Below are 26570 nucleotides of genomic sequence, written 5' to 3' on the forward strand. Positions count from 1 at the left end.
CAGCCACTATATTGTCTCCTCATGTTGCAAACACCTCCATGCTGTGTCATTCAGCCACTATATGGTCTCCTCATGCTGCCAACACCTCCACACTGTGCAATTCAGACACTATATGGTCTCCTCATGCTGCCAACACCACCACGCTGTGTCATTCAGCCACTATATGGTCTCCTCATGCTGTCAACACCTCCACGCTGTGTCATTCAGCCACTATATGGTCTCCTCATGCTGCCAACACCTCCACACTGTGCCATTCAGCCACTATATGGTCTCCTCATGCTACCAACACCTCCACGCTGGGTCATTCAGCCACTATATGGTCTCCTCATACTGCCAACACCTCCACGCTGTGTCATTCAGCCACTATATGATCTCCTCATGCTGCTAACACCTCCACAGTGTGTCATTCAGCCACTATATAGTGTCCTCATGCTGCCAACACCTCCACGCTGTGTCATTCAGCCACTATATGGTCTCCTCATGATGCCAACACCTCCACACTGTGTCATTCAGCCACTATATGGTGTCCTCATGCTTCAGCCTCATTCAAGCTGTGTCATTCAGCCACTATATGATGTCCTCATGCTTCAGCCTCATTCAAGCTGTGTCATTCAGCCACTATATGGTCTCCTTATGCTGCCAACACCTCCACGCTGTGTCATTCAGCCACTATATCGTCTCCTCATGCTGCCAACACCTCCACGCTGTGTCATTCAGCCACTATATGGTCTCCTCATGATGCCAACATGTCCACACTGTGTCATTCAGCCACTATATGGTGTCCTCATGCTTCAGCCTCATTCAAGCTGTGTCATTCAGCCACTATGTGGTGTCCTCATGCTGCGAACACCTCCACGCTGTGTCATTCAGTCACTATATGGTCTCCTCATGCTGCCAACACCTCCACACTGTGTCATTCAGCCACTATATGGTCTCCTCATGCTGCCAACACCTCCACACTGTGTCATTCAGCCACTATATGGTGTCCTCATACTGATGCCACCACCAGGCTCTGATTCTAAAAGCGATGCCGGTAATCTGCATGTCATACTGAATAACAGTATTATTTCACTACCCCAGCACACTCCATATTTGTGTTAGAACACAGCAAAGTGTTCTACACCTCTATTGAGGCTCTCTGTAGGCCAGAAATAGGCGTTTTTAATGTAGATTTACGGCAAATAAATTCAGATCGAAAAATTTGGCGAATCATCCGAATCGAATTTTTCAATAGTTCGCTCATTTCTACGTTTTTTTTGCGAATATGTGAATAAATGCGAATATGCAAATAATCACAAATATGCAAACTGATCCCTCCCTTCTTTTAGGTGATAGATAAAATCAGTCATGCGCACTATGCAAATTTTATTACAAATTTTCGCATGAAGAAAAAAAAAAGAGAACGAACATAGCAAATATGCAAATTTTGCAAACATAGGACGAATATTCGTCCATGTACTCGCAAAAAATCTCGCAAATTTGAATATGGCCCCTGCCGCTCATTACTAGTGCCAAACATCAGGCATATGCGCATGTGCACATTAAGTGCGTGGCTAGTGTCGGCCATTCTGGATAAGGAAGGGTAGTGCATAGATTACAATGAGAGTAAGGCATAAGTATTTGGTGATTGGCCACCCAAGTTCTACTCGCTGAAGAGCATAGGCGAGCGCACGGGGTGTGCCGGGTGTGCCTGGGCACACCCTAATCAAGCCCAGGGGGGGAGGATCCGCGGCCGCTACCTAGCAGCCCGCAGGGAGCTCCTCGTCACATTCGGGACATCCCTGTGTCCCGAAATATCTTTTCGGGACACAAGGATGTCCCGGTTACCTCTATCTCTGCTCACACAGCGCCTGCCACGTGGGCGGAACGTTCAAATCACTGCCACATTTCCCGGGCGGACTAGCTTTTCTCTTGCACACTGCCTGATGTCTGTTGCCATGGAGACGCAGAAGCGGCAGAATAGAATAGAAGAAGCAGGAAGATGGCGCAGGACGTGTCTGGGGCTAAATTCACTTTTCATCCCCTTGAGCACCGAACATTTAACTTTTTGGATAACAGAAGCAGCCGGGAGCTGCTGACCAAGTGGTAACTGTATGTGCCCTTCTGCTCCCCCCCCCCCCCCCCCATGTGTATAGCAGTGTTTGCCAAGCAGGGTGACTCCAGCTGTTGCACAACTACAACTCCCAGCATGCATGGACAGCCTTCGGCTGTCCGGGGATGCTGGGATTTGTAGTTTTGCAACAGCTGGAGGCACCCTGCTTGGAAAACACCAGTGTATAGTCTATAACAGCCATTGTGGTTAACCCTGTAATGACCAGTGCTGCCTTTCATCCTATATACAAAGGGGTGTCCAACCTGCGGCTCTCCAACTGTTGCAAACATAGGCGTACCCTAATAAAGCCCAGGGGGGGATCTGCGTCCCCCACTGAACAGCCTGCAGGGGGCCCCCGTCACATTCCCCTGTTACAAAGATCTTTACGGGACACAAGGATGTCCCTGTTACCTTTCTGCGGCGGCCCCCGCGTTAACTTTAAAAACGCAGGGGCCGCCGGGAGGTAGTGCATGCAGGGATGTCACTGATGTCCCGTGCATGCGCCCATAGCAATGGAGGAGCGGAGCATCGACGAGGAGAACGAGCTGGCAGCACCTCATCTTCAGTGTTCCGACCACCGCTCCTCCAGTCCCGGGACCTACTGCTATGGTCTATATAGGCCGGACCGGAGGACCGGTGGTCGGAACCCTGAAGTGGGGCAGTACATAGGCATACAGCCTCCAGCCATACACTGTATATGGCTGAAGGCTGTTTGTCTGTGGGGAAACTATACTGCACCTAATTTGTGGGAACTATACTGCACCTAATGTGGGGGAACTGTACTGCACCTAATGTGGGGGAACTGTACTGCACCTAATGTGGGGGAACTATACTGCACCTAATGTGGGGCAACTATACTGCACCTAATGTGGGGCAACTATACTGCACCTAATGTGGGGCAACTATACTGCACCTAATGTGGGGCAACTATACTGCACCTAATGTGGGGCAACTATACTGCACCTAATGTGGGGGAACTGTACTGCACCTAATGTGGGGGAAGTATACTGCACCTAATGTGGGGGAAGTATACTGCACCTAATGTGGGGAAACTATACTGCACCTAATGTGGGGGAACTATACTGCACCTAATGTGGGGGAACTGTACTGTACCTAATGTGGGGGAACTGTACTGCACCTAATGTGGGGGAACTATACTGCACCTAATGTGGGGCAACTATACTGCACCTAATGTGGGGCAACTATACTGCACCTAATGTGGGGCAACTATACTGCACCTAATGTGGGGGAACTGTACTGCACCTAATGTGGGGGAAGTATACTGCACCTAATGTGGGGGAAGTATACTGCACTTAATGTGGGAGAAGTATACTGCACCTAATGTGGGAGAAGTATACTGCACCTAATGTGGGGGAAGTATACTGCACCTAATGTGGGGGAAGTATACTGCACCTAATGTGGGGGAACTATGCTGCACCTAATGTGGAGGAACTATACTGCACCTAATGTGTGGGAACTATACTGCATCTAATGTGGGGGAACTATACTGCATCTAATGTGGTGGAGCTATACCGCACCTAATGTGGGGAACTATACTGCCAACCTAATGTGGAGAACCACTGCACCTTATGTGGGGGAACTATACTGCACCTAATGTGGGGGAACTATACTGCACCTAATGTGGGGGAACTATACTGCACCTAATGTGGGGGAACTATACTGCACCTAATGTGGGGGAACTGTACTACACCTAATGTGAGGGAACTGTACTGCATCTAATGTGGGGGAACTGTACTGCACCTAATGTGGGGGGAACTGCACTGCACCTAATGTGGTGGAACTGTACTGCACCTAATGTGGTGGAACTGTACTGCACCTAATGTGGGGGAACTGTACTGCACCTAATGTGGGGGAACTGTACTGCACCTAATGTGGGGGAACTGCACTGCACTTAATATGGGGGAACTGTACTGCACCTAATGTTGGGGAACTGTACTGCCAACCTAATGTGGGGGAACTGTACTGCCAACCTAATGTGGGGGAACTGTACTGGCAACCTAATTTGGGGGAACTATACTGCCAACCTAATGTGGGTGAACTATACTGCCAACCTAATGTGGGGGAACTATACTGCCAACCTAATGTGCAGGGACTTTTATGTTTATGTAAGTGTGCATGCAAGCAAGAGTGTATTTGTGTGTGTGTATATATATATATATATATAGATGCATGCGCGCAGAGTGAGTTTGTGCTTTAGGGTGCACACCCTAATGCAATAGGCTGTGCACGCCTATGCTGAAGAGCCACAGCAGTCCCAATACATCATAGTGTCCGCTATGTCACCTGACAACCACCGGGACCCGCAGTATGTTAGAATCTAGCCTACCAACACCGGGACAGGAGCGGCAAACAGCAGTCGCCAGTCTCGGATCAGGAGTGCAGGATTCAACCAATGTGCAATTAAAGGGACAGTAGTTCCATATCAGCCACACCAATAAAGAATAACACATGTGAACACCTCCCAACAGAATAAAGTGTACAGATATCATATTGGCCCCACTGTGTATACTCTCCGGGAAAGAAAAAATATTCTGTCTACATATAGAGAACTATATATATATATATATATATATATATATATATATATATATATATAACAATTTTGGTGGTGCTGTTCTTGAGTCCATACTGTAATCTGAAAAACAAATAGCATACAAATTCTCATTTGTATTTCAGATTACAGTATGGACTCAAGAACAGCACCACCAAACTTGTCATATATATATATATATATATATATATATATATATATATATATATATATGTTTTAGGGATCGACCGATATCGGTTTTTTAGGGCCGATACCGATAATCTGTGGAGGTTAGGGCCGATAGCCGATAACTTATACCGATATTCCGGTATAAGTTATCGGCTATTTATCCCCCCCGACACCACTGCAGATCATTGATTTAAAGCGGGCACTTTAAATCAAGGAACTGCAGCGGCTTTTGCGGTGCCATAGGCCGCAACCCCCACCCGCTTCTCTCCCCCTGCCTGTCCGCGGGTCCTCCTGAGTCCTATCACCGCCACCGCGTCGCACCCCCCCCCCCACCGCACCGCCCCTGCCCCATTGCCTACCCCATCCCCGGTTTTATAATTACCTGTTCCCGGGGCCCGGGGTCTACTCTACATCTGGCTCCGGTGGCGTCCTCCTGAGCTGTCACTGTGTGCACTGATGGTGACGTTGCGTTGAGGACGTCACTCGTCATTGCGCACAGCGTAACGCAGGACGCAGCAGGAGCCAGAAGTAGCGTGGACCCCGGGAACAGGTAATTATAAAACCGGGGATGGGGTAGGTGGGGGGGGGGGTGCGGCGCGGTGCGGTGGGGGGGTGCGGCGTTGGTGGAGTGGGTTGGTGGTAGGGACGGTTGCGGTGTGGTGGGTGGTGCGGTGCGGCCGGTGCGGGGGGCAGGGCATTATCGGATTATCGGCCAAAATCGTGAATATCGGACGATAATATCGGCCTAACCGATAATCGGTCGACCCCTATATATATATATATATATATATATATATATATATATATATATATATATATGTTTCTCTATATATATATAAAAAATGTTTTTTATTACATAGTGGGGCCAATATGATATCTGTACACTTTATTCTGTTGGGAGGTGTTCACCTGGGTTATTCTTTATTGGTGTGGCGATTATGCGGTTCTGCTGATATGGAACTACTGTCCCATGTCTGTTAATTGCACATTGGTTGAATCCCGCACTCCTGATCCGAGACTGGCAACTGCTGTTTGCCGCTCCTGTCCCGGTGTTAGTAGGTTGGATCCTGACATACTGGAGGTCCCTGTGGTTGTCAGGTGACATAGCGGACCCTATGATGTATTGGGACTGCTCTGGTTTTTTAGCGATTAGAACTTGGCTGGCCATTCACCAAATACTTTTGCCCTTACTCTCATTGAAATCTATGCACTACCTACTAGGGACATTACCTACCTGGGGGGCACTATCTACTGGGGGCATTACCTACCTGGGGGTACTATTTACTGGGGGCATTGCCTACCTCGGGCATTATCTACCACCTACTGGGGGCATTACCTACTGTTTACCCACTGAGGGCATTATCTATTACCTACCTAATGGGGGCATTTCCTACTACTTACTGGGGGATTATCGACCTAATGGGTGCTTCTAGCTTATGGGGGGCACTACCCACCACCCAGTCCCGCTTCCCTTTCTGCAACACACATACTTACTTCCTTATACTATGCAGGGCACCAGGAATTAGTGGGGAATGTGCTAGAAAAGTGTGGTACCTAGTACCACACTAGTACCAATGTTTTCTGTCTGGCAGATTCTGTGAATACGAGTCATGGTTGGAAGAAGACAGAGAAGAAAAGGAAAGAGATCGGCTCCAAGAAGACTCTTCCCGTGAGTCAGTAAATATAATTGCACTGTAATCACTTAAAGGGGTACTCCACTGCCCCAGCGTTCGGAACATTTTGTTCCGAACGCTGAGTGCGGGCTGCGAGGTTCGTGATGTCATGACCATGCCCCTTGTGACGTCACACCATTCCCCCTCAATGTAAGTCCATGAGAGGTGGTATGGTAGCTGTCACGCCCCCCCCCCCCCCCATAGACTTGCATTGAGGGGCGTGATATGATGTCACAAGGGGCGTGGCCATGACATCATGACCCCGCAGACCGCACCCAGCAATTGGAACTAAATGTTCCGAACGCTGGGGCAGTGGAGTACCCCTTTAAACAGTCTTCAGCGCTTGTATGTATGGGGGGATATTGGTTTATATTCAGTGGTTTTTATACAGTCACTATGTGGTGGTAATGGTAGTGGTCATGGTGTGGAAGCATTATTCTCACTTGTATACATGTATTATTGGTAATATTAATCATTATACAGCATTTGGCCAGTACCAGTATGATGGTAATATGTATGGTGATAATATTCCTCCTTGTATACTGGTATTATTGGTAATATTGGTCTCAGTATACAGGATTTGGTCAGTAACAGTATGATGGTAATATGTATGGTGATAATATTCCTCCTTGTATACTGGTGTTATTGGTAATATTAGTCCCAGTATACAGGATTTGGTGAGTAACAGTATGATGGTAATATGTATGGTGGAAATATTCCTCCTTGTATACTGGTGTTATTGGTAATATTGGTTTCCGTATACATGATTTCGTGAGTAACAGTATGATGGTAATATGTATGGTGATAATATTTCTTGTCTTGTGTTTTCAAATATTTTTTACATAGATAATGGGAATAGCAAGCAGGGGAGAGGCAGGCCTTGAGGGGCCCCAACATTTCTGATGGCAGCCCTGGTCCCTTATATAATCACTTATATGGTATACAGATCTGTATATAGCTGGTATCTACCACTATATGGACACTGTATAGGGGAATACTAGGCAGTGTATAGTGGTTTTATTCAGTACAGTATGGTGGTATTATCCAGTCATTGTGGGATTGTATATATTTCCTCCTTTTATACCGGTATTATTGGTCATGGAAAATGATCTTACCTACATTACCATGTTTTTATATATATATATATATATATATATATATATATATATATATATATATATACATACATACAGTACAGACCAAAAGTTTGGACACACCTTCTCATTCAGAATTTTCTTTATTTTCATGACTATGAGATTCACACTGAAGGCATCAAAACTATGAATTAACACATGTGAAATTATAGACATAACAAAAAAGTGTGAAACAACTGAAAATATGTCATATTCTAGGTGGAAAGTGTCCCAAGTGCAGTCACAAAAACCATCAAGAGCTACAAAGAAACTGGCTCACAACATGCGGAGCGCCCCAGGAAAGGAAGACCAAGAGTCACCTCTGCTGCGGAGGATAAGTTCATCCGAGTCACCAGCCTCAGAAATCGCAGGTTAACAGCAGCTCAGATTAGAGACCAGGTCAATGCCACACAGAGTTCTAGCAGCAGACACATCTCTAGAACAACTGATAAGAGGAGAATCAGCCTTCATGGTAGAATATCTGCTAGGAAACCACTGCTGAGGACAGGCAACAAGCAGAAGAGACTTTTTTGGGCTAAAGAACACAAGGAATGGACATTAGACCAGTGGAAATCTGTGCTTTGGTCTGACGAGCCAAATTTTAGATCTTTGGTTCCAACCACCGTGTCTTTGTGCAACGCAGAAAAGGTGAATGGATGGACTCTACACGCCTGGTTCCCACCGTGAAGCATGGAGGAGGAGGTGTGATGGTGTGGGGGTGCTTTGCTGGTGACACTGTTGGGGATTTATTCAAATTTGAAGGCATACTGAACCAGCATGGCTACCACAGCATCTTGCAGCAGCATGCTATTCCATCTGGTTTGCATTTAGTTGGACCATCATTTATTTTTCAACAGGACAATGACCCCAAACACACCTCCAGGCTGGGTAAGGGCTATTTGACCAAGAAGGAGAGTGATGGGGGTGCTGCGCCAGATGACCTGGCCTCCACAGTCACCAGACCTTAACACAATGAAGGCAAAAGGGCCAACAAGTGTTAAGCATCTCTGGGAACTTCTTCAAGACTGTTGGAAGACCATTTCAGGTGACTACATCTTGAAGCTCATCAAGAGAATGCCAAGAGTGTTCAAAGCAGTAATCAAAGCAAAAGGTGGCTACTTTGAAGAACCTAGAACATGACATATTTTTTGTTATGTCTGTAATTCCACATGTGTTCATTCATAGTTTTGATGCCTTCAGTGTGAATCTACAATTTTCATAGTCATGAAAATAAAGAAAACTCTTTGAATGAGGTGTGTCCAAACTTTTAGTCTGTACTGTATATATATATTTTTTATTATTATAATTATTTTTTGTGTGTGTGTGTAGGGGTGGGGCATGAAGAGGGATTTGGGTGAGATAGGGGCATGGTAGAGGTGTGGCCAGGGGTGGAGTCTTGCAGGGGGCCCTTCCTTTATTTAGTCCGGGGGCCCTGAGTGTTGTCAGTCCACCCCTGGCTCTCAATCTCATTCCTGACCCCCAGCATGTCTCCCCATCTTATTCCTTATCCACATCATGGTTCTCTGTCTCATTTCTACTCCACCACATGGCCTCCCATCTCATTCTTAGTCCACAGCATGGCTCTCTATTTTATTCCTAGGCCACAGCATGGCCTCCCATCTCAATCCTGGTCCCTGAATGGCTCCCTCTCTCATTTTTAGTCCCCAGCATAGGCATACTGGGGGAGATTTATCATTGCCTTCCTATCATTTTATTGGCTGCGCAGTATTAGCAGTATTATTTAAATGTTTGCGCAGTATTAGCACAAAAATGTTGTGCAATTTCCAAATAGACAATTTTGGCAAAAGTGACTGTGAAATGCAATGCTTCATTCTTGACTATGCAGTGGATGAGATTTATTAAAGGAGTACTCCAGAATAGTAAAATGGTACTCCATACTGCCAGCAGTAAAAAAAAAATAAAGAGGTACACACCTTCCTTCGCTCCCCCGGTAACCCACTCCGATCTCCGCCGCGATCCTCTTCCTGGTTGCCGATGGTCGGCGAGTCATACTGCACTCAGCCAATCGCCGGCCGAAGCGAAGTCCCGACTTGGCCGGTGATAGGCTGAGCGGCAGTGTGACGTTTTCGGCCCTGGCAGCCCAGCCTATGGCCAGCTCAGCCTATCGCCGGCCAAGTCGCGACTTCGCTGCTGCCGGTGATTGACTGGGCACAGTATGACTCTCTGACCACCTGAAACCAGGAAGAGGATCGCGTCGGAGAGCGGGTTTCTGGAGGCACCGAGGGAGCGAAGAAAGGTATGTACCTCTTTATTTTTTTACTGCTGGCAGTATGGAGTACAATTTTCCTATTCTGGAGTACTCCTTTAACTGTGTCTTTTTAAAAAGGTGCAAAAATATTCGGCAAACATTAAAATAAACGCTTGCAATTTTTGTTTCAAAAAGAACACAGTTATTAAATCTTGTCCACTGCATAGTCAAGAATGAAGAACTGCATTTCACAGTCACTTTTGCCAAAGTTGTCTATTTTGAAATTGCAAAAAAAATTTGCGCAAAAACTAACTGTGCAAACATTTAGCACAAAATGTTTAGCCAATAAAATGTTAGGAAGGCAATGATAAATCTTCCCCAGTATGCCTATGCTGGGGACTAAAAATGAGAGAGACATTCTGGGACCAGGATTGAGATGGGAGGCCATGTGGTGGAGTAGAAATGAGATAGAAAATCATGAAGTGGACAAGGAATAAGATGGGGAGACATGCTGGGGGTCAGGAATGAGATTGAGAATTTTGCACCAAATTTCAGTCAATATAATGTCAGAAAAGCAATGATAAATCTCCTCCTCTTATTCCTTGTTTCCGGCCTAGCTCCTCTCCCCAGTACAGCGCCCACCCCATCCTGCACCTGCTTCCTATCCAATGATACTCGCCAGTGTTGGAGATTGTCTTTCTCCTGCTCTCTTAGCTCCAATAATATAGCACCATGCTCACAGTATCTCTCCATCGATGTTGCTTGCATGTCTTCTCATTTTTCCCCTAATTTGGTGATGCAACACATGCGTATCTATATTTAACTGATTGAGGCGTATATAATTTCATTGTGTGGATTGATCAAAAGGGGTTTCCAATGAAAAATGTGCTTAAAATATGGTAATTGGTGGGAAAAGCGGGTGGTATTTTTATAGAGAGGCAGCTTCCATAGAGTATAATGGTAGGAAAATTGGTCGCAGAAAAAAGGTCTATATGGGGGATGTCACTGTATTATTTTATCTATATATCTTTTTCACTGGGGTCAAGTAGATATAACTAAACATTAGTATATTCCATATCAAAATTAGAAATGTAATAATTTGTATTGTTTAAATGTAACTTAACACATATTACATTTTGCTCATGTATCAACTGATCCTCTGTGTGCATATTCCATATGATGAAGCGAGATAAGAAAGGGTTAATCTGTTATTTTTGTTGAACAGTTTCCCCATTTCTCTGCATGCTATTCTTGTATTGCTTAAACAGGTCAGAAAAGTGCAAACAAAAGATTCCGCCCACCATGCATGAATAGTTCAGCTGATATGAGGAAGTATCTGCTTCTGGCTTGTCATTGTTATTTGGTGCAAGTCACTTTGCATATGGCAGTTTCCCAAAGAGATCTGGAGCGCTGTTTTTACTCAGTGACCGAGATTACAAGCTGTAACACTACAATATCTCCTATAAAATGGACAGACGCAGAATAGGACATTTTCAGGATTTGGAATAGTGAAGTATTTTCCAGACTGATCATCCAGGAAGTCACTTCTTGTTTATTGCCCGACAGACTGGCTGATGCTGGTGCGTACAACCATGGCACAGGTGAGGACCTGGATTGAACCAATAGTTGTTGCAGCTCAGCTGGCCAGCTCCTTCTATGACCCGGCACTGCTTTTTGTGGTAAAAAATTACTACAATAAATCTAGTGTATCTCTAAATACCTCAGATAGCGACACACTACAGAAATCCATATCAAACTTCTACATCATCCACAACTTCATCTTGGGACTGGCACCTTTATTTTCTGCTTATATTTTGGCAAAAATTGGTGATCGGCAGAGAAGGAAGGTTACTATATGTGTGCCACTATTTGGGTACTTGCTATCCCGAAGCTTTTTGTTGCCAGTCATGTTGCTGGACTGGCCAATTGAAGTGATGTATGGGTCTGCTGCTTTGAATGGTTTAACCGGATGGTTCACAGCCTATTGGGCCGGTGTAATGGCCTGGGCTTCTGAAGGTTCCTCGGAACAAAAACGTTCTCTGAAGTTCATTGTCATTGAGCTGGTATATGGAATAGCTGGTTTTATTGGTAGTTTGGCCTCTGGACATATATTTCGGAGTGTGAACATTTCAAGTCATCAAGGTACAACCCTAGTAATGTGCAGCCTTTTACTTTACCTTTTCTGCTTAGTATATGCTATTTTTGTACTAAAAGTACCCCAGAAGGAAACTTCTGCACTTGTAGATCATGGACAAGTGTCCTCTGCAGAACCTACTGAAAATTCGAAACTACTGGGAGAAATAGGTGAAGAATCATCAGTGAATTCCACATCTTGGACACCGTCACGAGGCTTCATTGCACTTCTTTTTGCAAGTGCCATAATGTACAATATTTCTGTTGATGGATCTGTCGATGTACTCTCTTTATTTTTGCTGAACAAACCACTTAACTTCAGCCCTGAATACATTGGTTATGCTAATGCAGCTGGCTACATGGTATTTATCACCAGCTTTCTAGCAGTGTTCATTTTATCCAGGTGGTTAAAAGATGTCACACTGATTGTGATTGGCATAGTGTCCTTCTCTGCTGGAACATTCATCCTGGCATTTGTGCGATGGGCATTCTTATATTTTATAGGTGAGTTAAGAATATTATCACAGTTAACACTACCTATGGGGATTGTATCTAGAGCAATACATGCAATATAGTTATCAGACTTGTTTCCTCTAAATATACAAGTGACTGAATAATGATAATAACAATGACTGGTAAGTAATTCTACATATCATGTGTCTTCTCTGGGTATAGTGTAGGTGTAGATGCTACCTGTTTAAAATTGATATCCAATAAATATTCTCTGTACAGAGAAGTCTAGATCTCAGAAGCCAAATAACTATTAACCATAAACTAGTACTAAAAGCCAAAATATTGGTACAGTCCGTCCACTACTAGCATTAATGAGCAAAGGTTTTGGCAATCCCTGGTAAACAACATTTGTCCATAATAGATTATACTTATTGGCACTCTTTGATATGTAAATTGTTTGAAAAATGTTCTACTGTATGTCTCAAAAAAGTAAAAAAAAAAAAAAAAAAAAAAGAAGATCATATGTTTTCCCTACTGAATTGCATTGACTTTGATGGGAAAATGTTTGTTCACATTTTATAGCCATAGTTTTACATATATAAAGTTAAGTACAGGGGGCTTTTTTGGGGCCTTTTTTCGCACATTTTTGGGGATGTAAGACGATGAAGCCAATTAGATTGTTTCTTTAATTTTTCTGAAACTTTTTTTAAGAAAGAAAGAAGCAATCTGATTGGTTGCTATGGGCAACTGCTCCACTTTCCTACTGCACGTTATGATAAATCTCCTCCTATGTTTCCTCACAGTTTTCTTGCCATTTTTTTCGGCTGCAGACAAGCTCTATTGAACTGAGTGGGATTTTACAACCGTAGTTGTTATGGTCATAAAAATAAATGTCAGACCCTAATATGGCACTGTTTTGCACATATTGGGGGAGATTTATTATTGCCTTCCTAACATTTTATTGGCTGAAATTTGGCGCAAAATTTTTGCACAGTTAGCAACTTTTCCTCTGGACGGGTTTTGATAAATCTCCCCCATTTTGCCTGTAAGAACGAACTCTTTTTGAAGCTTAAAATGAGTTTGAAACTTTGGCCTAAACACTGCCTAAAGAGGAATTTAGGGATAAATCAGTAGTTTATGTGAAGTGCGATGTTTCTATGAAGTTATCACTTTAAAGGGGTACTCCAGTGGAAAACATTTTTTTTTAAATCAACTGGTGCCAGAAAGGTAAACAGATTAGTAAATTGCTTCCATTAAAAAATCTTAATCCTTACAGTACTTATCAGCTGCTGCATAATAAAAAAAAAAATTTTTATTATTATTATTTTCTGTCTGTCCACGGTGCTCTCTGCTGACACCTCTGTCCATGTCAGGAACTGTCCAGAGCAGGAACAATTCCCCAGAGCAAACCTCTCCTGCTCTGGACAGTTCCTGACATGGAGGTGTCAGCAGAGAGCACCGTGGACAGACAGAAAACAAATTAAAAAAGAAATGAACTTCCTCTGTATTATACAGCAGCTGATAAGTACTGGAAGGATTATGATTTTTAATAGAAGCAATTTACAAATCTGTTTAAATTTCTGACACCAGTGTATGAAAAATAAAAAAAATTCCACCGGAGTACCCCTTTAATGAAAGCAGAAATATCCAAAGCAGTGGATCCAAGATCCAGATATGGATAACCCAGGTCACATATAAAAAAAGTAAAATGAATTAAAAAAAAGTTTGCCATGTAGTTGGGAGGCTTAGTGGAGACTAATAAGCTGCATAAAGTACATACAGTCATGGGCGTAAATGTTGGCACCCCTGAAATTTTTCAAGAAAATTAAGTATTTCTCACAAAAAAGGATTGCAGTAACACATGTTTTGCTATACACATGTTTATTCCCTTTGTGTGTATTGGAACTAAAAAGGGAGGAAAAAAAGCAAATTGGATGTAATGTCACACCAAACTCCAAAAATGGGCTGGACAAAATTATTGGCACCCTTAACTTAATATTTGATTGCACACCCTTTGGAAAAAATAACTGAAATCAGTCGCTTACTATAACCATCAATAAGCTTCTTACACCCCTCAGCCGGAATGTTGAACCACTCTTCCTTTGCAAACTGCTCCAGGTCTCTTATTGGAAGGGCGCCTTTTCCCAACAGCAATTTTAAGATTTCTCCACAGGTGTTCAATGGGATTTAGATGTGGACTCGTTGCTGGCCACTTCAGAACTCTCCAGCACTTTGTTGCCATCCATTTCTGGGTGCTTTTTTATGTATATTTTGGGCCATTGTCCTGCTGGAAGACCCAAGATCTCGGATGCAAACCCAGCTTTCTGACACTGGGCTGTACAGTGCAACCCAAAATCCATTGGTAATCCTGAGATTTCATGATGCCTTGTACACATTCAAGGCACCCAGTGCCAGAGGCAGCAAAACAACCCAAAACATCTCATCTGTCCACAAAACATTTTCCCAGAAGGATTTTGGCTTACTCAAGTTAATTTTGGCAAAATGTAGTCTTGCTTTTTTTATGTCTCTGTGTCAGCAGTGGGATCCTCCTGGGTCTCCTGCCATAGCGTTTCATTTCATTTAAATGTTGACGGATAGTTTGCACTGACACTGATGCCCCCTTGAGCCTGCAGGACAGCTTGAATATCTTTGGAACTTATTTGGGGGTGCTTATCCACCATAAGGGATATCCTGCGTTGACACCTTTTCCACAATTTTGGTTATCAAGTCCTCAGACAGTTCTCCTCTCCTCTTTCTGTTCTCCATGCTTAGTGTGGCACACACAGACACACAATGCAAAGACTTAGTGAACTTCTCTCCTTTGTATCTGCTTTCAAGTGTAATTTTTATATTGCCCACATCTGTTACTTGCCCAAAGTGAGTTTTAAGGCACATTAAATGCTCAAAACAATCTTATTTATCCAAAATTTGGAACGGATGCCAATAATTTTGTCCAGCCCATTTTTGGAGTTTGGTGTGACATTATGTCCAATTTGCTTTTTTTCCTCCCTTTTTGTATAGTTCCAGTACACACAAAGGGAATAAACCTGTATAGCAAAACATGTGTTACTGCAAATATTTTCTGTGAGAAATACTTCATTTTCTGGAAAAGTTTCAGGGGTGCCAACATTTACGGCCATGACTGTATCTAGAGTGGCTAGGTGCTGTATGCCTTTAGGGCACGAACATACTACTCTGCCTTGGCATTTAGATACAGAGCCAAGAAAACAAATGTAATCTTCACCTCAAGTGAAAAGGAAGCCTACTACAACCCTGAGGTACAATATTATGGCTCCAGCTGAGAGTCCTGGTTTTCTATTATATGCTGTGCAACTACATGAAAGGGAATCATATTGTTTGCTGTTTTTTTACTTGCTTTTGTAGCCCGTGGGGTAATGATGTTTGCACTAATACCACTTCCAACTATAAGGTCTGTCTTATCCAAACATATACAAGGATCATCCTATGGTAAGTGCAAAACATATTTGTTTATTTCTAGAAAGCAGACCTAAAGTGAGTGGCCGACATTTATCATTGTCTTTAGGCTGTTTTTTTTTTGTCTAGAAAAGGCGCTAAAAAGGCGCCTTTTGGTTTGCACCTTTCTGCTGATTTTGAGTTGCAATCCATTGATTTTGGCAATACACATGATATGGAAGGGTTTTATGAACTGCGCCTTTTTGTGAAAAGGCGCAAAAAAGGCACAAAGCCACTGAAAAGTCTCTAAAACTACACCAGACCAGACTTAGCTTAGCTTTTTGGTGTATGTGAAGAGAGAAATTTCAGAAAATGTGACCTGCACAAAATTCATCAAATGCTCTGTTACCATTTAATAAATTTGTTGTTCCTACACATTACCAGCAAAAAAGGTGTAGAAAAATGCTTCACTTACACCTGCAATGATAAATGCCAGCCATTGTGTCAATAAAAACATGACCTACAATTTATTGCACTATTTATTGCAATTTATATGCTATAAAATAATCTTGAAACCTTGCAGTTTTCCTTCTGGCCACTAAGACTAATATTAAGCTGAGACTTCCTGTTCTGTACAGATCACTTTCCAGCAGTGTTGTCCTTATCATCACATATAGGAGAATAGAGAAAGATGAAAGATTCCCTTTAACCCCTTAGGCTAAGTTTCTACTTATTTATTTATTTATTTATTTTTGAAAAAGGCCAATTCTGCCGAATTGCGTTTTTTCGGCCAAAAAACGCTGCGGCCAGATATTAGCTGTAAATCAATGAGAAATCGCAATTTTTATTTCCACTTGCCATTTTTTCAGTTTGGCATTTTTTTTTTATCCTTTTGGCGTTTTTTCAATCTTTTTTGGCGTTTTTCAGCTCCTTGCCAGTTTTGCTAAATCGCAGCATGTTGAGCTACTGGCGTTTTTTCCCCCTGAAATCGTGGCGTTTTTCTCCCATAGAATTCTATGGGAGTAAAAAAAATGCCAAGAAAAAGCCACATGGGTTTTAACTTTGGCTTTTTTCAGGCATTTTTTTATTCTCTTTTGGACTTTAGCGATCCAAAAAAGTGATGGAGATACCTTTTTTAATAAAATTTCGTAGGGTACCATTAAAAAAAATCATAAAAAGATACAGTAGTGAACGAAAAAATTATATTTAACTAAACTTATCTTTTTTTATAACAAAATATTTATAAATTTTTAAACAGGAACCAATTTATGTGGGCGGGCAGGGCACTAAAAATATAGCCGACAATAATAAAAATGTAGTGTGTGTGTGTGTGTGTGTTTTTCACTTTTAATTCTTTATTTTAGGTGGTACTACTACTCCCAGCATAGAACACACACTGTTCCATGATGGGAGGAGTAATACCTGTACTAATTGACAGATTGCCCCGGGTTCCGTTGCGATCCTTCTGTATAATGTATAGATGCAGCCGGCCTCTTTTCTATGGTCCCCTGCACTGCCGTATATATACACATATTCATATTTCCCGCAGAGAGCTGTGATTGGTCAGATGGTTCCAGCCAATCACAATTCTCTGTGGGAAATATGAATAGGTGTATACATACGTCAGTGCCGGGGACCATAGAAGAGCGGCCGGCCACATCCATACATTATACAGGAGGATCACAGAGGGTGTCAGGAGTGACATCCACTGTGATCTTTCCTTAACTGCAGGTACTACAGCTCCCAACATGGAGCAGAGTGTGCTCCATGATGGGAGTAGTACCTGCAGTTAAGGAAAGATCACAGCGGGTATCACTCCTGACATCCGCTGTGATCGTCCTATCTATTGCAGAGATGTGGAGCAGCTCTATACAGCGCTTGCATCTCTGCTCTGTACTCTGGCCAGTGATGTTAATAGAACATCACTCATTCATATTTCCCCCTGAGAGCTGTGATTGGCTGCCTCCATCCGGCCAATCACCACTCTGGGCGGGAAATATGAATCAGTGATGTTTTATTCACATCACTGGCCGGAGTACAGAGCAGAGATGTGAGCGCTGTATAGAGCCACTCCGCATCTCTGCTATATTATGGACGATTACATCGGGTGATGTGTCTATTAGTACAGGTACTACTACTCCCATCATGGATCAGTCTGTTCCATGCTGGGAGCAGTAGCACTACCTAAAAAATTTCAAAAAAGAGAGAGAAGAAAAAGTGAAACACACACACTTTATAAAAAATTAATGAAAATTGCTCTATGTCCATTTTTGGAACTGTCTGGAGCAGGATACGTTTTCTATGGGGATTTTTTCCTACTCTGGACAGTTCTTAAAATGGACAGAGGTGTCAGCAGAGAGCTCTGTGTTCCAAAAAGAAAGGAATTTCCTCGGTAGTATTCAGCAGCTAATAATTACTTGGAGGATTAAGATTTTTTAATAGAAGTCATTTACAAATCTGTTTAACTTTCTGGCACCAGTTGATAAAAAAAAAAAAAAAAAACGTTTTCCACCGGAGTACCCCTTTAAGAAAGCCCCTATGGTTCCATAACAGCAAAAAAAAAAAAAAAAACACATGGCATACTATTTTGGAAACTACACCCCTCAAGGAAGTAACAAGTGGTACAGTGAGCCTTAACACCCCACAGGTGTTTAACCTGTTAAGGACATAGGACGTTCTCTAACGTCCCCACTACCTGGGCCTTAATGCCCAAGGACGTTAGAGAACGTCCTGTTGTATTTCCGGTCTCTGCCGCTCGCCGGGCAGAGATCGGAACTGGATGCCTGCTGAAATCCTTCAGCAGGCATCCAGGGCAAACGCCGAGGGGGGCCATGTAGGCCCCCCATGTCGGCGATCGGCGCAAATCGCAAGGGAAATCGCCCTTGCGATCTGCAGCGATACCGGGCTGATCGGGTCTCTGGGACCCGACCCCCCAGTAATTTCGCATGATCCCGGCTGTCACAGACAGCCAGGACCATGCTGGAGTATAGGAGAGAGGTGGCAAGCCTGCCACCTCCTCCGATCCCCTGCGATCCGTCGGTTAACTAACCGACCAATCGCAAGGGGGGGGCGGTTACTTCCTCCCGTCCTGCCCGGCCCCTTGAAGTCCGGAGAGGACGGGAGGAAGACCGGAGGACGCGGCGGGGGATGGGGGAGTGCAGGGGACCAGCCCTGGTACTTACCTCGTCCCTGAAGACCCGGATCCCGGCGAGGAAGATGGCAGCGGCGGCGACAGGTGAGTAGATCTTCAGCCGCGGTCGGGCCCTTTAAAGCAATGCACGTCGCCGTAAAGCGACATGCATTGCTGTAATGGGACCCTGTAAACTACAACTCCCAGCATGCCCAGACAGCCCTTGGCATCTGGGCATGCTGGGAGTTGCAGTTTTGCAACATCTGGAGGTCCACAGTTTGGAGACCACTGTGCCCTTCCAGATGTTGCAAAACTACACATCCTCAGCATGCCCTTACTGTCCAGGCATGCTGGGAGATGTAGTTCTGTAACATCTGGCCCTTCAGATGTTGCAGAACTACAACTCCCAGCATGCCTGGACAGTTTTGGCATACTGGGAGTTGTAGTTTTGCAACATCTGGAAGGGCACAGATTGGGAACCACTGTATTAGTGGTCTGCAAACTGTAGTCCTCCAGATGTTGCAAAACTACAACTCCCAGCATGCTGGGAGCTGTAGTTCGGCAACATCTGGCTCTAAAGATGTTGCCGAACTACTACTCCCAGCATGCCTGAGAAAGCTGGGAGTTGTGGTTTTGCAACAACTGGAGGCACACTGGTTGGGAAACATTGTCTGTTTCCTAACTCAGTGTTTCCCAACCGTGTGCCTCCAGCTGTTGCAAAACTATAACTACCAGCATGCACTGATAAACTGTGCATGCTGGGAGTTGTAGTTTTGTAACAGCTGGAGGTCCCCCCCCCTGTGAATGTACAGGATACATTCACATGGGCAGGGGCTTACAGTGAGTATCAGGCTGCAAGTTTGCGATGCAGCAAATTTTGCGTGGCAGCTAAAACTCGCAGCGGGAACTCGCTGTAATCCCCCGCCCATGTGACTGTACCCTAAAAACACTACACTACACTAACACAAAATAAAATAAAAAGTAAAAAACACTACATATACACATACCCCTACACAGCCCCCCCTCCCCTCCCAATAAAAATGAAAAACGTCCGGTATGCCACTTTTTCCAAAATGGAGCCTCCAGCTGTTGCAAAACAACAACTCCCAGTATTGCTGGACAGCCGTTGACTGTACAAGCATGCTGGGAGTTTTGCATCAGCTGGAGGCACCCTGTTTGGGAATCACTGGCGTAGAATACCCCTATGTCCACCCCTATGCAAATCCCTAATTCAGGCCTCAAATGCGCATGGCGCTCTTACTTTGGAGCCCTGTCGTATTTCAAGGCAACAGTTTAGGGTCACATATGGGGTATCGCCGTGCTCGGGAGAAATTGTGTTACAAATTTTGGGGGGCTTTTTCTCCTTTAACCCCTTATGAAAAGGTGAATTTGGGGTCTACAACAGCATGTTAGTGTAAAAAAATAAATTTTTTACACTAACACGCTGGTGTTGCCCTATACTGTTCATTTTGACAAGAGGTAAAAGGGATAAACGCCCCCCAAAATTTGTAATGCAATTTCTCCCGACTACGGAGATACCCCATAAGTGGGCGCAAAGTTCTCTGGGGGCGCACAACAAGGCCCAGAAGGGAGAGTGCACCATGTACATTTGAGGTGATTTGCACAGGGGTGGCTGATTGTTACAGAGGTTTTGACAAACGCAAAAAAAAAAACCCCACATGTGACCCCATTTTGGAAACTACACCCCTCACGGAATGTAATGAGGGGTGCAGTGAGAATTTACCCCCCACTGGTGTCTGACAGAGCTTTGGAACAGTGGGCTGTGCAAATTAAAAATTTTGTACAGCCCACTGTTCCAAAGTTCTGACAGACACCAGTGGGGGGTAAATGCTCACTGTACCCCTTGTTACGTTCCTCAAGGGGTCTAGTTTCCAAAATGGTATGCCATGTGGGGGTTATTTTGCTGTCCTGGCACCATAGGGGCTTCCTAAATGCGACATGCCCCCCGAGCAAAATTTGCTCTCCAAAAGCCAAATATGACTCCTTCTCTTCTGAGCATTGTAGTTCGCCCGTAGTGCACTTCAGGTCCACTTATGGGGTACCTTCATACTCAGAAGAGATGGGGTTACAAATTTTGGGGGGTATTTTCTGCTATTAACCCTTGCAAAAATGTGAAATTTGGGGGGAAACACACATTTTAGTGAAAAAATATATATATATTTTTACATATGCAAAAGTCGTGAAACCCCTGTGGGGTATTAAGGCTCACTTTATTCCTTGTTACGTTCCTCAAGGGGTCTAGTTTCCAAAATGGTATGCCATGTGATGGTTTTTTGCTGTTGTGGCACCATAGGGGCTTCCTAAATGCGACATGCGACCAAAATTTGCTCTCCAAAAGCCAAATGTGACTCCTTCTCTTCTGAGCATTGTAGTTCGCCCGTAGTGCACTTCAGGTCCACTTATGGGGTACCTTCATACTCAGAAGAGATGGGGTTACTCGAGAGAAATTGGGCTACAAATATAAGTATAAATTTTCTCTTTTTACCCCTTGTAAAAATTCAAAAATTGGGTCTACAAGAACATGATAGTGTAAAAAATGAAGATGGTGAATTTTCTCCTTCACTTTGCTGCTATTCCTGTGAAACACCTAAAGGGTTAAAACGCTAACTGAATGTAATTTTGAATACTTTGGGGGGGTGCAGTTTTTATAATGGGGTCATTTGTGGGGTATTTCTAATATGAAGACCCTTCAAATCCACTTCAAACCTGAACTGGTCCCTGAAAAATAGTGAGTTTGAAAATTTTGTTAAAAATTGGAAAATTGCTGCTGAACTTTGAAGCCCTCTGGTGTCTTCCAAAAGTAAAATCACGTCAATTTTATGATGCAAACATAAAGTAGACATATTGTATTTGTGAATACATTTTTTTTATTTGGAATATCCATTTTCCTTACAAGCAGAGAGCTTCAAAGTTCGAAAAATGCAAAATTTTAAATTTTTTCAGCAAATTTTGAAATTTTTCACTAAGAAACGATGCAAGTATCGACAAAATTTTACCAATAACATAAAGTATAATATGTCAAGAAAAAACAATCTCGGAATCAGAATGATAGGTAAAAGCATTCCAGAGTTATTAATGTTTAAAGTGACAGTGGTCAGATGTTCAAAAAAACGCTCCGGTCCTAAGGTGTAAAATGGCCTGGTCCTTAAGGGGTTAATGTCTTTTCGTTAAAGTCGGATGTGTAAATTACATTTATTTTCACTAAAATGCAGTTTTTTCTCCAAATTTACCATTTTTACAAAAGGTAATAGGGGAAAATGGCTCCCAAAATGTTTAACCCCCACTTCTTCTTAGTATGGAAATATCCCATATGTGGGCGTCAAGCGCTCTGCTGGCGCACTACAATGCTCAGAAGAGAAGGAGCCACATTTGGCTTTTTGAAAGCAAATTATGCTGAAATGGTTTGGGGGGGGGGGGGGACAGATCACATTTAGGAAGCACCTATGGTGCCATAACAGCAAAAAAAAAAAAAAAAAAAAAATACATGGTACACTACTTTGGAAACTACACCCCTCTAGGCACATAACAAGGGGTACAGTGAGCCTTAACACCCCACAGGTGTTTGACGACTTTTCGGATGTGTAAATAAAAATAAAACATTTTCACAAAAATGCAGTTTTTTCCCCCAAATTTACCATTTTTACTAGAGGTTACAGGAGAAAATGCCCCCCAAAATGTGTGACCCCATTTCTTCTGAATATGGAAATACCCCATGTGTAGATGTAAAGTGCGCTGCGGTGAACTACAATGCTCAGAAGAAAAGGAGCGCCATTGAGCTTTTGGAGAGATAATTTGTTTGGAATGGAAGTAGGGTGCCATGTGCGTTTACAAAGCCCCCATGGTGCCAGAACAGTGGAACCCCCCCCCCCACATGTGACCCCATTTTGGAAACTACACCCCTCATGGACTGTAATAAGGGGTGCAATGAGCATTTACACCCCACTGCCGTTTGAAAGACTTTTGGGAGAGCTGTGCAAATGAAAAAATTTTTTTTTTGTTTTCATTTTCACGGACCACTATTCCAATAATCTGTCAGACTTCTGTGGGGTGTAAATGCTCACTGCACGACTTGTTACATTCTGTGAGGGGTGTAGTTTCCAAAATGGGGTCACATGTGTGTGTGTGGAGGGGGGGGGGGGGGGTTCCACCGTTCTGGCACCATGGGGGCTTTGTAAACGCACATGGCCTTCAATTCCAGCCAAATTCTCTCTCCAAAAGCCCAATGGCACTCATTCTCTTCTGAGCATTGTAGTGCACTAGCAGAACACTTTACATTCACATATGGGGTATTTATATACTCAGAAGAAATGGGGTTACAAATTATGGGGGGCTTTTCTCCTATTACTCCTTGTGAAAGTGAAAAAATTGGGATAACACCAGCATTTTAGTGAAAAAAAATATAATTGTCATGTCCAACTTTAACAAAAATTCTTCAAACACCTGTGTGTAGTTAAGGCTCACTATACCCCTTGTTACATTCCTTAACGGGTGTAGTTTCCAAAATGTGGTCACATGTGGGTGTTTTTTTGTGTGTTTATGTCAGCCACCTCTGTGCAAATCACTTCAAATGTACATGGTGCGCTCTCACTCCTGAGCCTTGTTGTGCGTGTCCACATATGGGGTAAACCTCCAGCTGTTGCAAAACTACAACTCTCATCATGCAGTGACAGCAGAAGGACATGCTGGGACTTACTACTACTTATAGTAGTTATGCAACAGCTGGAGGCACACTGGTTGCAAAGCACTGAGAGTTTGTTACTTCTCAGTGTTTCCCAACCCGTGTGCCTCCAGCTGTTGCAAAACTACAACTCCCAGCATGCCCAGACAGCCGAATGGCATGCTGGGAGTTGTAGTTTTGCAACAACTGGAGGAGAACAATTTGGAGACCACTGTATAGTGGTGTCCAAACTGTAGCCCTCTAGATGTTGCAAAACTACAACTCCAAGCATGCCCAGACTGCCCAGGTTGTAGTTTTGAAACTCCTAGAAGCAGCAGTGAGGATCACTTTACAGCGATCTTCACTGCTGCCTCTGATGCTGAAACCACCACTGTGTCCTCCACTTGTCTGCCACCAGTCCCCAGTCCCCGCTGCCTGCGCCACTATTCAGGAATGTGCCGCCGGTCCCCCCCGCCACATTGGCCCCCGCAGCTCTTGGGGTCATCTTCCCCCGCTCTGCCCGGACTTCTAGGGGTGGGCAGAGTGGGGGATCTGAACTTTCAACCCCCCCCCCCAGGTACCAATCACAGTGATCGCTGACCAGGGCTATTCACAGATGGTCTTTGGGTGGCTTGCAGAAGTTTTCTCCCTCCGGTAACAGCGGGACTCCTACCTGTTAACCTGTGCGATGATGAGCATCGCTGGGTTAACTGAATGACTTGTATAAACAGAAGGATGCGCGAACTACCAGCATAACATGACGTTTATATAAGTCATTCTGCGGGATGGAGTTAAGGCAAAGACTCAAAGCCATTTGTATCAATCACCATTTACCTCAATGTTCATACACATGCAAAAATTCTCTGCATTCAAAAGAGTATGATATAAACATTGATGTAGATGAATTGATCCACACAAGGTGAGACATTTATCATGGTGTTTATCAAGTTTCCATTTGAAAAGGTATAAATAAAGCTACATGAACCTGTCACTCAGGCATGTTAGGAGCAGATCCATGCTCTGGGTCATTGTAGGGAATTTATCCCCATGCTTCCATCAACTCAAAAACTTGCTACAATTTCTTACCAAAGCCTTCACAAAAAAACATAAATATATTCCTCCAATGAGATTGTGTGCAGAACAAGAGGGGGGGAATGTATTAAAACCTGTCCAGAGGAAAAGTTGCTGAGTTGCCTGTAGCAACCAATGAGATCGTTCTATCATTTTTCAGAGGCCTTTTCAAAAATGAAAGAAGGGATCTGATTGGTTGCTATGTTCAACTCAGCAACTTTTCCACTGGACAGGTTTTGATAAATCTCCCCCGAGATGTCCAGCAGAGGGGACTCAAAGGATGAGAGTTGTAGGTCAGCTGTACTTGTAGACTGTAGATCAACTAAAGAGGATGAGTGCGTTGGTAAATGAGTGGAGATGTAGTACTGTGCAGCAGGATCTGTAAATGAATAAGAAGGTTTTGAATTAACTTCTACAGCAGTGGCCAAAAGTTTTGACACTGACACAAAATTTAGTTTTCACATAATTGCTGCATTGATGTTTATACAAAGACAATATTTACTGTACTGACCCTTCTTTTTCAAGACTTCTGCTATTTGCCCTGGATATCATCTTCTGGGACAAATCCTTACTGGTGACCACCCATTCTTGTCTGATTACAGTGCTCAGATTTTATCACAATTTATGTGTTCTTGTTTGTCCGTCCACTTTTTGAGGAGTGACCGCAGGTGTTCAAGGAGATCTGGGGAGTTTCCTGGTCATGGATCCAAAAGTTTTGTCTTGTGACATGGTGGACCATCATGTTGAAAAAATAATTGGTCATCAAATTTCTCCTGGTAATAAGGAAATATACTATATAAACAGGGAGAAAGACACAGAAAGGAGGGGGGTCAGCGCAGGATGTGTTATGTACATTCACCCTCTCACTACTGTGTGTCAGAGAATCAGTTTGGACAATAATAGCAGCATTTGAATGGTGCACTGATATGTAGCTTCACTTCATGGCAGGGATGAGTCCATCCAGGGGTCAAGTCCTGGGGAAAAAAGTGTGGGAACTCACCAATGATTTCCACTCAAGGGCAGGACTCCTGCAAATGGGAACAGTGTTCCTGCTCTGGAAAAAGTGCAGGAACTTTGTTCCTGTGCCTTCCTACAGGACTTGAGCCCTGAATCCATCCTACTAATTTGGGGAAGATAGCAAAAAGCAAAGCAATGGGGACTGAAGGGGATATGTTAAGGTAAACAATATGATGTAATGTTCAAATTAATATGACTTGCCATGTTTAATTAAAGGTGAAATGGTAATATCCCTTTTAGTAAAATGCCACTTAGTAGTAAGTGAGTTAGTAGTACTGTAGTCAACGACAAGAAAGGTTTAGGGCCTACACATGTGCTTTATCAGTGTTGAGAATGTAATGCAATGCAGGTCTCTGGTGCCACCTTTTCAAGGTAGGTTCTCAATTCTTGTCTCCTTTAAAAAGCCTTTGAACATGAATGGGAATTTAGCAAGCCAGAATCTTTCACAAAAAGGAAAGTTACCGATCCGTAGACATCCAGAGTTGTTGCACTTCATCAGTATAGAGCCAGATGCTGGCTGGTTTACAGAGCTGCCTGTGTTGTGGGACAAAAGAGTAAAGGGGTTGTCTGGTGAAAGAAACAACTTGTGTATGATGTCAACAAATGTAATAAAGCAACTTAATACAATGTTATCAGCCATAGTGCAGTGATCTTCCATATCAGCAGTGCAGTCACATTCTCTTAATGCAGTGTGCTCCATTCTTGCCCCCTCCTCCCCTCCTGTCTGCTCCGGACAAGTCATTTATGACATTTATTTATTACTGAGGCATTTATGACTCATTAAATAAGGCAGCAGCGTGACTGAGAAAGGCTTCCTACTGCCTTAT

At 43.5% G+C, this 26570-nt stretch overlaps 1 protein-coding gene across 2 annotated transcripts in view; it reads left to right on the top strand.

The window, feature by feature from the left end:
* Nucleotides 1-1947: 1947 nt before the first annotated feature.
* Nucleotides 1948-26570, top strand: part of SLC46A2 (solute carrier family 46 member 2) — a 38444-nt gene continuing 13821 nt past the window's right edge. Inside the window, exons 1-4 of one of the 2 annotated variants that reach the window (XM_056518417.1) lie at nucleotides 1948-2085; nucleotides 6425-6501; nucleotides 11116-12484; nucleotides 15818-15901. In XM_056518417.1, coding sequence (XP_056374392.1) covers nucleotides 11422-12484; nucleotides 15818-15901 — 1147 coding nt within the window. In that variant the 5' untranslated portion in view covers nucleotides 1948-2085; nucleotides 6425-6501; nucleotides 11116-11421. Of the gene's footprint in view, nucleotides 2092-6424; nucleotides 6502-11115; nucleotides 12485-15817; nucleotides 15902-26570 lie in introns of both variants that reach the window. The other variant, XM_056518412.1, reaches the window with a different exon arrangement.

Source organism: Hyla sarda, chromosome 1, assembly GCF_029499605.1.
Source record: "Hyla sarda isolate aHylSar1 chromosome 1, aHylSar1.hap1, whole genome shotgun sequence".
Taxonomy (NCBI): domain Eukaryota; kingdom Metazoa; phylum Chordata; class Amphibia; order Anura; family Hylidae; genus Hyla; species Hyla sarda.